Here is an 11014-nt window from a genome sequence, read left to right as displayed (position 1 = left end):
TTTGATGTAATAGGATGAAGGAGATAGATTGATACTAATAGTAGGCAAAGGAAAGTTATGACCAACCTAGACAGCATTTTAAGAAGCAGAGACATTACTTTGCCAACAAAGGTCCGTCTAGTCAAGGCTATGGTTTTTCCAGTGGTCATGTATGGATGTGAGAGTTGGACTATAAAGAAAGCTGAGCGCCTAAGAGTTGATGCTTTTGAACTGTGGTGCTGGAGAAGACTCTTGAGAGTCCCTTGGACTGCAAGGAGATCCAACCAGTCCATCCTGAAGGAGATCAGTCCTGAGTGTTCATTGGAAGGACTGATGTTGAAGCTGAAACTCCAATACTTTGGCCACTTGATGTGAAGAGCTGACTCATTTGAAAAGACCCTGATGCTGGGAAAGATTGAGGGCAGGAGGGACAGGGGGCGACAGAGGATGAGATGGTTGGATGGCATCACCGACTCAATGGATATGAGTTTGGGTAAACTCCGGGAGTTGGTCATGGACAGGGAGGCCTGGCGTGCTGCGGTTCATGGGGTTGCAGGGAGTTGGACACGACTGAGCTATTGAACTGAACTGATCTCATCAGGAGCAAGTTGTTTAGACACTAAGGCAAAAGCATTGCTAGAGTTTCAGAAAGTTACAACACAATGTAAGTTTACTAGGCAGAAATAACAATTATAAAGTGGCTTGCGTATTATAACACAGCCCCAAACTATATAAAGCAAAAACTGAAAGAACTTTAAATTGAGATAGACGAATCCATCATCAATTAGGAGATTTTAAGTCATCTCTTTTATTAATTGAATTGTATCAAGCAGATGAAAATCTAGTAATAGATGTCAAAAGCACAAACATAATATTTGATCAAGGACATATCTTTTATTTTTATTTATTTATATTTTGGTTGTGCCATGTGGTTTGTGGGATCTTAGTTCCTTGACCAGGGAATGAACCTGCGCCCTTGGCAGTGAAAGTGCAGAGCCCTAACCAGTGGACCACGAGAGAATTTCCCAAGGATGTATTTCTAGAACACCTTACTCAAGAGCTGAAGAATATATATTCTTTACAAACACACTATTAAAATAAGCTGAAAACATTTTAATATTGTTAGCTTATAGACTAAGTCCTTTGACCACATATAGACTATGTACTTTGACAACTATTGTTACAGATGCTCAGTTGTGTCTGACTATTTGAGACCCCATGCACCACAGCACGCCAGGCTTCCTTGTCCTTCACTACCTCCCAGAGCTTGCTCAAACTCATGTCCATTGAGTCAGTGATACTATCTAAACATCTCATCCTCTGTGGCCCTCTTCTGCCCTCAATCTTTCCCAGCCTCAGGGTTTTTTCCATTGAGTCAGTTCTTCTCAACAGATGGCCAAAGTATTGGAGCTCCAGCTTCAGCATCAGTCCTTTCAATGAATATTCAGGGTTGGTGTCCTTTAGGATTGACTGGTTGGATCTCCTTGCTGTCCTAGGGACTCTCAAGAATCTTCTCCAGCACCACGGTTCGAAAGCATCAGTTCTTCAGCACTCAGCCTTTTTTTTTTTTTTTTTTTTTTATGGTCTAACTCTCACATCCACACATGACTACTGTAAAAACCATAGCTTTGAATATTCAGACCTTTGTAGGTAAAGCAGATGTCTCTGCTTTTTAATACACTGATCTAGGTTTGTCAAAGCTCTTCTTCCAAGGAGCAGGTGTGTGTTAATTTCGTGGCTGCAGTCATCATCTGCATTGATTTTGGAGCCCAAGAAAATGAAATCTGACACCGTTTCCACATTTTTCCCATCTATTTGCCATGAAGTGATAGGACCGGATGCCATGATCTTAGTTTTTTGAATGTTGAATTTTAAGCAAGCTTTTTCACTCTTCTCTTTCACCTCATCAAGAGGCTCTTTTAGTTTCTTTTCACTTTCTACCATTAAAGTGGTATCTGCATATCTGAGGTTATTTCTCCCAAAGTAGAAATATTTCTCTCTGTAGTCCTGAGAGAGAAATATGCTCACATTAGTTGTCAAGTAGGAAATAATACTGCTGAAATATGATATTAGGAAGATCTAACAGGACTTTGAAGGCTTGTCCTTTGTAGAGTTCTCTACCAGTTGTGTCAAAAGTTCTAAAACTGCTAAATCTTACCACTGGTTTCAATAAAACCTCTCTAACATAACTGTATACAAAATATTTTTTCAGTAATTTTAAACAAACATGCAAATTGTGTCATCTGTGTTTCTATCCCTTTTATCTCAGTAGTATCAGGATATATAAACCTCATCATGGTCAGCCTAAAAGCTGGTTTAAAAAAGATTTGTTTTCTGTGTACATATGTACACTTAAGAGTAAATTTAAAACAATATGCAGGGGTATGATTGTTACTTGTGTGCGCTTGGGCTAAGTCGCTCCTCTGTCTAGGGGATCTCCAGGCAAGAATCCTGGAGTGGGTTGCCATGCCCTCCCCCAGGGGATCTTCCCCACCCAGCGATGACTGTCAGTTAAATCCCAACAAATGGTTGGGGAAAACAATTGTATTAGTAGTACCTCACCACAAATTAAAAACTCCTGTAAGCACCTCAGGTAGGGTTCCTTTCTTTGGAGAAGAATTAATTATAATGAAAGGAGAAGTCTGCTTGGAGCAGAAGTGGTTTTTGAATTTATGGATGTGTTTTCAAGGCTTTGGACTATAGTAACTTCTTATGTAGAAGAGTCTTATTTGGGAAAAAAAGATGATGTGGTGTATTTTGCCTCATTGTGAAACTGAAATCCACAGAACGATTTCTCAAAAGATCACACAATTAGTAGCACTTTTATTAAACTTGAACATATTGTTCATGTGATACACAAGTAATAATTCCCATTTTACAAATGTAGGAACTGAGAAACTGAAGTGTCTCACCCCAAGTCAAGCTATGACAACACATTTGCCAAAATATAATCTTTCTGTTTCCCCATTATGTCCTGTGCTGATTTTAGATGCCACACATCACGACTCTTTCTTTGTTCACCACGTAACAGTCATCTTGGGCCAGAATGTTTGCGGGCTGGTATACTTGAGTTTAATTTTAGGTTCTTGATTCTAAATTCTTTCATTCCCCAGCCTCCTCGTCTGAGTTGTATGTCTCATGACTCACTCTATTCATACCACATCTGGTTTCTTCTCATCCTCTTTCCTTTTGCATGAAGCAGCTCCGAAGCAACCTCTATTGGGATGAAAAACACCGAGGCAATGTGTCAGGGGTGGTAACGGACGGGAGACGCCTTCTCCGGAAGGTCTCTGTGTAACCGCCCAGCCCTGGACCACCTTCGCACGTCCATCCTAAGGCTGTTTCTACCTCTCTTCTCTGTAGATCCTACACAGGAGGCCACACATGAGGGAGAGAGGCGGTACAGGGTAGACCTGGTCTTGGCCATCACCATGGGCTGGCTTGGCCCGCTTTTTCATCCATAAGATGCTGGTGAAAGTGCCTGTCACATAGAGTGACCACAAGGGCTGGGACGGTGTGTACACGTACAAACTGCTCCCGCGCTCCCCAGGGCTCTGCACGCGGCAGCTCTTAGTTCAGGCCCCTCTGCCCTCGGGCTGCACCCAAGGCCTGCCTCTCCGTGGATGGGTCCCTAAGTGAGTCCTTGGCCACAGGGCAGCCGTGATGGGGGGAGGTCTGTGTCCCCGACGATGTGCAAGGCCAGAGGAGCAGTGCTATTTGGCTGCCGGGCTGGGCTCCTGAGCAGGTGCACCCCTGAACCTTGCTGATTCAGGAGGGGGCGGCTCTGGATCCCCTAGGAGGCACCCAGGCCCAGTGGCAGGGAGGCCAGGGGCCGAGCGCGGCGCCTGGAGATCGGGATGTGCAGCCTGAAAGCCATACGGCGCCCCCCTCACACCAAGGGTTAACGGTTGCTCGGACGCAGGGCGGCGCGCACTGCGGGGTGCAGGTGCCCTGCAGGGTAGTCGGCTTTCCGGGGCGGGGCGGCCGTGAGCACCCACACCGCCGGGGGCACGGCCCTGAACCGCAACCCCTCCAGCCCCCCTGAGCCCGGGCCGGCTCCGGGGGCGCGCGCGGCGCGCGCCGCGGGGGCCGGGTGCCCTGTCGGGTACTTGGCTTTCCGGGGCGGGGGTCGGCGGCGCTGAGCGCCCCCACCCCGAGCCCAGGCCGGCTCCGGGGGCGCACGCGGCCGCCCGAGCCGCTGGCGGTCGGGTGCACCGCGGGCCCTCGGGCAGGCCCGCTCGCGCCCGCGCGGCCCAGGTGAGGCGGCCCCGCGCCGGCGCCGCGCGCCCACTTCCTGGTTCGCGGGCGGCGCAGGGAGCGCGGGGCGGCCGGGCCGGGCCGGGGGCGGGGGCGGCGGCCGCGCTGTCACAGAGGCGCGGGGCGGGGCGCGGCCTCTCCGCCGGGCCGGGCCCGCCGCGCTGCGCGCAGCCGTTCCCGCGGCGGCCGGCGGGCGGGCGCGCCCCGCGACATGTAGCCATGGACTGCAGGACCAAGTGAGTGCGCGCGGGGGCGGGCGGCGCCTCCGCGGACCGCGGCCCCCAGCCCCGGCTCCCCCGCTGCCTAGGCCGCGGGCCTGCGGGCGGCGCGGGGCGCGCGGCCCGGGCGGAGGCCTGGGCGCCGGCGCGGCGCTGCGGGTCCCGGGAGGCGGGCGGACGTGAGGCCGGTTCCCCCCTGCCGCGCGCCGGGCTGGCCGGCGGCTCGGGCGTGACTGCCCTCCCGGCGCGCTTCCAGGGTGTTTACCGGCGGCCCCGGGTCTCCCTCCTGCGGCCCCTTCTCAGGGCAGAAAGGTGCCCCGGGCGTGGAATACCGGCGCCGGCAGGAGGGGCTCCGGAGGGAGTGTTCTCCCTGTGATCAGCAGCACCCTTGGGTGCCCCTTGGGCTTTTCTTCAGGACCTTCAGCAGGCAAAAAGCCATCTGAACAGTGTGGTGGTTTTGTTTCAGTTATCTTAGGGGCAGTTTTATATTTTCCTCCGGAAACTTACTTTGCAAAAAAATTCCTTCTTTCTTCCTTTGACACCCTCTTAAACCAACCCCCTCCCCACCCTACCCTACCCGAGTTCATGAATATCGTGTATATATTTCTTTTAGCGTTAAAAGCCTTCAACATTTCCCAGTGTTACAGAGTATTTTTTATTTACACTTAAGAGAGGTTCTAAAGACTTAGGAAAATAGGAAAATAATTATCTTCAGTGTTTGATATGTTGGGGGAGGGTGCTAGTATGGGACCTTAAAAAGTATATCTTTTGACATTAACTGGATTAGGAGGGAGGCTCACCCGAGTTCAGATTATTCTCGTTGAAGCAACTTAATAGTGGGACGGCTGAGGAATTTGCAGAGTAATTTATATGGCTTGCCAATTTCTCTGTTTCTAGGTTCTTGTAATAAATTTTAAAAAATAGAGGGCTTACTTAGAAGCCAATTTCTTGGGGGAAATGCATTATTAAAAACAGCTAGTGCACAGACAACCAAGGACTCCAGTGGCAGAAATAACTGAAATACATTAACACTTTGGTCACATGGACTTTGTGGTATCAGATGTTGCTTGATCTTTTATCTTCTGGCAGAAAGAGATTAAAACAGAACCGTGTTAAAAAGAACACAATGTTTCTAAAGAAGATGTCTCAATAGATTTCCATTCGCTTTTTGAAATTAACAAAGTATACCTTGAATGTGTGAGCATTTAGTGAATGTTGGTAACTTCTGAATGAAGCAAAACCTTACTGTTCTTAGTGATCAACTCCAATATTGAAATAGTCCAATTTTCCCAGATAGTTGACATTATCTTTTTGGGTTGGCCTCGGAAGCTATGTATAGTTTGTTACTTAAAACGTGCTTCCCTGCTGTAATTCTGTCTCAAGACAATATATGCAAAGTTCCACTTTTAAGCACCTTTATGAGTGTTTCATGGTGCTCAAGAACCTGGCAGGGGGAACCAGTCATTCCATTGTCTCTATATTGCAAGTCCTTTGATAAAAGCCAGAGAACCTGCCGTTAAGCTCTGCTGGTGGGGAAAGGTAGAGCCTGTTAGGAACATTCTGGCTTTTCAATTTTGATTTGATAAGATAAAGGCAATGCTTTCTATTTATAAGCACTTAATACTTCATAAAGCACTTCCACTGTAGTATGCGATTTGTAATCCTCACAGTTGTTCTGTGACCCTAACGGTACTTTCTAGGTGAGAAGGAGACTCAGAAGTTAAATGTTTTTCCAAAGTCTCTGAACTGTTAGCCTCAGTGCGCTTAAGTTGCTGAACCAGGAAAACACCTTATTTCTTCTCCCTTGTGATCATGTAGTTTTTTGTTGTTTAGTGGCTAAGTCGCATCCTACTCATTTGTGACCCCATGGGCTGTAGCCCGCCAGGCTCCTTGTCCATGGGATTTCCCAGGCAGGAATACTGGAGTAGGTTGCTATTGCCTTATCCGGGGTATCTTCCCAACCCAAGGATTGAACCTGGGTCTCACCTGAATTGACAGGTGGTTTCTTGACCACAAAGCCACCTGGGAAGCCTGGTCATATCGTTACATGGAATCTATTGAGACAAGAACAAGATTAACTGTTAGAGTTAAGATAATATAAACTTTGTCATAGGAAAGAAATACTAACAAAGTTCTTTTTCTTTCAGGGAAAATCCAGAAAGGACCTTTGACTTGGTATTGAAAGTGAAATGTCATGCCTCTGAAAATGAAGGTACGTGTGTTTTGCTAGTTCAGAAGAAATGCTTAGGGTGTAGACAGGTGGAATGCGGTGCTATCAGGACAGGACTTGTATTAAATACACCTTCTGTGTCTAGTGTCTCAAGTTCTGGTCGGAAAATAGAGGCTGAGTTTTAGCTCTGAGGTGGTGGGAATCAGGAATGTTATCTGTGTAGCTTGAATTTCAGGAGTCTGTAAGTGCCATGTGACTTACAACTTTGTTGATGACGTTATTGTTAGTTATAGGGATAGCCTTTCATTCCTTCTTGAAAATTCAGCTCCCATTTAAAATGCTGGTGAAAATTTTCTCATTGGTATAAGCGGGAGCCACACCAGTTCCCGTCTCAAGTTCCCCAGATGTGGAATGTGGACTGGGCAGCCCTCTCTGTGGGCTTTACTCTGGGAGCCAGGGCCTTTCAGAGGGCGGTAAACAGCCCTGTGGCATTGCTTGGAAGGGGTTTCAGCTGTCAGTTGCTACATGATAATTTCCCGAGATGATGAGGACACCTTAGGATCATGACTGTTGTCAGTTTTCCCCCTGCTTTTGTGGGTGGGGGTGGGGGTGCTGGGTGGTGGGGGGAGGACTGGTGGATGAGAGGAGGCGCTGTCTCCTCTTGCTTGTTTTCTCTGCGTTCTGTCCGTGTTGTGTCTTTCATGGATATCTCCCATGTATGAGTTCACCAGCTGTGTACTTAGACCCCAGATAGCATGATGATTCAGCATGTAACTTTGGTCCAGACTGGTTGTCCACTCTTGAGGCTGGCTGGGAAGTCTCTCCACACTCTCAGCTCCCCACATCGGCCGGCAATTACATGCTCCTAAGCAATTTGGAGTCGCGCACCTTAAAATAGAGGCGCCCAATCCAGCTGCGGTGAGGTGGGCAGGGCTAATTTTAGGTAGGAAGGCAGGCCTGTTCCTGGCTCCAGCAGCCCTGCCTGCCCCACTCAGGCCTGTTTGAGCCACAGCTGTGGTCAGGTTTGTCCCCCAGGCGAGGAGAGATCCTAGGTTGTACGTGAGCTTTCTCTGGTTGAAGAGGTTATCTTTCGTTGTCCTGAATGTATAGTCTGCTTACGTTGCTTCCAGGTCCAAATACGTTCTTTTTGAAGATTCCAGTGGATACGTTATTTTTTTTTTTTTCAGCTCCAATTTATATGTATTCTGTAGTGTATTTATGATAGGAATAAATCTTCACAATATCTACTGTAACATCAGCTAAGGTGTGTGAAATAATGCTGACCTGACGTGTTTGTAGAACAGGCTGAATTCCTTTGGGCAGTGGGGGTTTCTCTGCCATTTTGAATGCATGCTGGTTCCTGATGAAAGGGTGGGCCTGCCTCACGGGACACCAGCTCCACGCCTGTGTTGAGGGGGTCCCGAGCCTACTGCTTACCTCCTCTCTCTGCCTTTATCCATTTTTTAGGAGCTAGCCTTTTCATAAGCACCTTCTACTCTGCCCTTCTTTTATTACCTTCTCGCTCTTTTGGTTTCATTGTTTAAATCACTGCTCATCAGAAACACCTTTGTATTTTAACTGTTTATCTAGCACGATGAAGTTGAAAATATTATAAGTGGTTAAAATAAACACGGTTGGCTTCTCTGTAGGTTGCAGTTAATCTGTCCTACCCACGTATTCCATTAAAATGGCTCACTGGCAGCAAAATCTAAAGTTTTTTTTTTTTTTAAAGCTAAACTTGATTATGTAAAAAGCATTAGCATCGGTTCTTTTTTGATTGTGACTTAAACACTGTGAACTTGGCTAATATTTTAGGGTCTAAGAGTTACCCTTTTTGTGCTCTTAAAAGTAACACTACTGTATAACTAAAGTTTTATGTCGGATTGAGAGTTTGATGCTTCTAAATGTTTTTAAACTAGTTTTCTGTTTTATTGATAATTATTGAAGGGCAAAATGTCCAGAAATTACTCCAGAAAGTTATTCAGATATTTTTATTTAACTGTCAGTGAGTGCCATGTATTTAATGAGTCTCATATGGGCATCAGTTTATTTAAAATAGAACACTTTTTTGCTAACATTTACATGAATATGGATGACATTTTTATGTTCTACTGGACATGTAAAACAAGGTGTGTAAATTATGATGTTTTAGGGTACAACATGAAACCCATTTAAATTATAAGGAAACTTAATATTTCATAAAAGGAAGTTTAGAAGTAGGTCACCAGAGACCTCGGCTCTTTCTGCCTCTGGGCTCACCACCCACAGGAGTGCAGTCACTGGGAGACTTAGGTTCCTTGTGGTGGTAGCGTGGCTCTCAGATGGGTTGGAACCCTGCTTCTCGTGTATAACTCTGGGGATGGAAGACACTGGCTTGTCATGGTCCTAAGGGGGGTAGTTTGTTTCCCCAAATCCCCAGAACGTTGGGTCCCAGTGACCCAAGTGGGCTTGGGGCTCACCAATCCTTAAGTGGCCATCGGTGGGGGTAGGGTTGGAGGGTGGAGTGAGAAGATCATTATGAATGATACACTAAACAGCTAGCAGGGAAGAGGAGAATGGAAATCAATTAAAGTGCTCTTTGCCTTTCTTAAAACATTGGTTTATTTTTTGAATGAGTTGTTATTTCTCAGTATATTGGTGTATTTTTTGATGACTGTCTGTTTGATCCAGTAGGAAGTACGATGGTTAGGGTAAACTTGGTTTATGCTAAGATTGATAATTAAGGTATTTGGCATGTTTCTTTTTTACTGTTTAACAGAGAAGTTTTAACTTCCTTTATTTGTCCTGAATGATTTAGATCGTAAATGTCTTCAGAGGCAGATCCTCACTAACTAGGATGTAGTTAGAGATTTGAAGTGGCATCGTAGGGGACTTCCCTAGCAGTTCCTGTGGGTAAGATTCTGAGCTTATAGTGCAGGGGACATGGGTTTGATTCCTGGTTGGGGAACTAAGATCCCCACATGTCTTGGGGCATGACCAAAATAAATAAATTCGTACTTTTTTGTTGTTTAGCTGCTAAGTCACGTCCCACTCTTTGCGACCCTATGAACTGTAGCCCACCAGGTCCCTCTGTCCACAGGATTTCTCAGGCAAGAGTACTGGAGCGGGTTGCCATTTCCTTCTCCAGGGGATCTTCCCAACCCAGGGATCAAACCATCGTCTCCTCATTGGCAGGTGGATTCTTTGCTCCTGAGCCACCAGGGAAGCCCAAATAAATAAATAGCCTTAAAAAAAAAGAAAAAGAAATGGCATTGTTGAGATGTAGCTGATAACGTCTGGCCCTGGTGAGGGACAGCCTTCCTCTCACCTGTTTGGACTTGTCTCAAGGGCATTGCATGGAGTTTGTGGAAAGCACCCGTCACATATGATGGGTGTTCAGCACTGCTGCGAGCAGGTCGGTGTGTCCCTGTGTCGGAGGGCTGGGTGCTGGGGGTGTCCAGCCAGTGGCCGGGGCGTCTCCACGTGGCTGCTCTCCAGGCAGGGCAGTGCCTCCGGTAGCTTCTGCCCCAGCTCCTGGAGAGCCAGGTGCTGGCATCCAGCTCTCCGTGTTCTTCCCATTAGATCTCCAAGCCGGCCGCCATCATCACGCCTGTTCCACTGTCTTTTTTTCCCGCTTCCAGCCGTCAGGGAGGCTCAGCCCGCAGGGCGGGCTGCCTGCAGTTCGCACTGCGGAACTTACTGGAGGCGTGCCGCCGCTGCTTTCAGGGAACTGAAGAGCGGCTTTTGCTGGAGGAGGGTGGGAGACACCTCCTCCTGGGGTTTCCCTTCAGGCGGCGGCCCCACGGCCCTGCTTTCTGTTCTGTGCTCTTGGCCCCGCACCCACAGGGGCAGGAGCCATAGCCCCTACTTGTGTGAGGCTTGAGTCACCGACAGTTGGTCCTGCATACTTAACAAAAAACCCTGAGGGCAGAAATGAAGATAACTTGCCCAGAGTAGCCTGGCTCCAGAGTCTCTACTGCAGTCTGTTGGTTTTTAGTAGATTTGATAACATGTAGATATTTTAAGAATCCACCTGCAATGCAGGAGACCTGGGTTTGATCCCTGGGTCAGGAAGATGCCTTGGACAAGGGCATGGCAGCCCACTCCGGTATTCTTGCTGGAGAATCCCATGGACAGAGGAGCTTGGCGGGCTGCAGTGCATGGGGTCACAAAAGAGTTGGACACAACTGAGTGACTAACACTTTCTCACTTTTCACTGCATATTTAAATCTAGCGTCTCTGTTGGATCTCATGTGTAGTAGCTTCGCACAGGGAAATCAGTTTAGTTCAATCGCTCAGTCGTGTCTGACTCTTTGCAACCCCATGGACTGCAGCATGCCAGGCCTCCCTGTCCATCTCCAACTCCTGGAGCTTGCTCAAACTCATGTCCATTGAGTTGGTGATGCCATCC

General features: G+C 47.5%; 1 protein-coding gene across 3 annotated transcripts in view; it reads left to right on the top strand.

The window, feature by feature from the left end:
- The first annotated feature begins 3975 nt into the window (after window positions 1–3975).
- The window catches only part of DENND1B (DENN domain containing 1B), a 261857-nt gene continuing 254818 nt past the window's right edge, over window positions 3976–11014 (top strand). For all 3 annotated transcript variants that reach the window (XM_069544323.1, XM_069544322.1, XM_069544325.1), the window contains exons 1-2: window positions 3976–4472; window positions 6602–6666. In XM_069544323.1, the coding sequence (XP_069400424.1) occupies window positions 4456–4472; window positions 6602–6666 (82 nt within the window). In that variant the 5' untranslated portion in view covers window positions 3976–4455. The remainder of the gene's footprint in view (window positions 4473–6601; window positions 6667–11014) is intronic.

The sequence above is a fragment of the Ovis canadensis genome, chromosome 12, assembly GCF_042477335.2.
Source record: "Ovis canadensis isolate MfBH-ARS-UI-01 breed Bighorn chromosome 12, ARS-UI_OviCan_v2, whole genome shotgun sequence".
NCBI lineage: Eukaryota > Metazoa > Chordata > Mammalia > Artiodactyla > Bovidae > Ovis > Ovis canadensis.
This window is presented reverse-complemented; position numbering and strand designations above follow the sequence as displayed.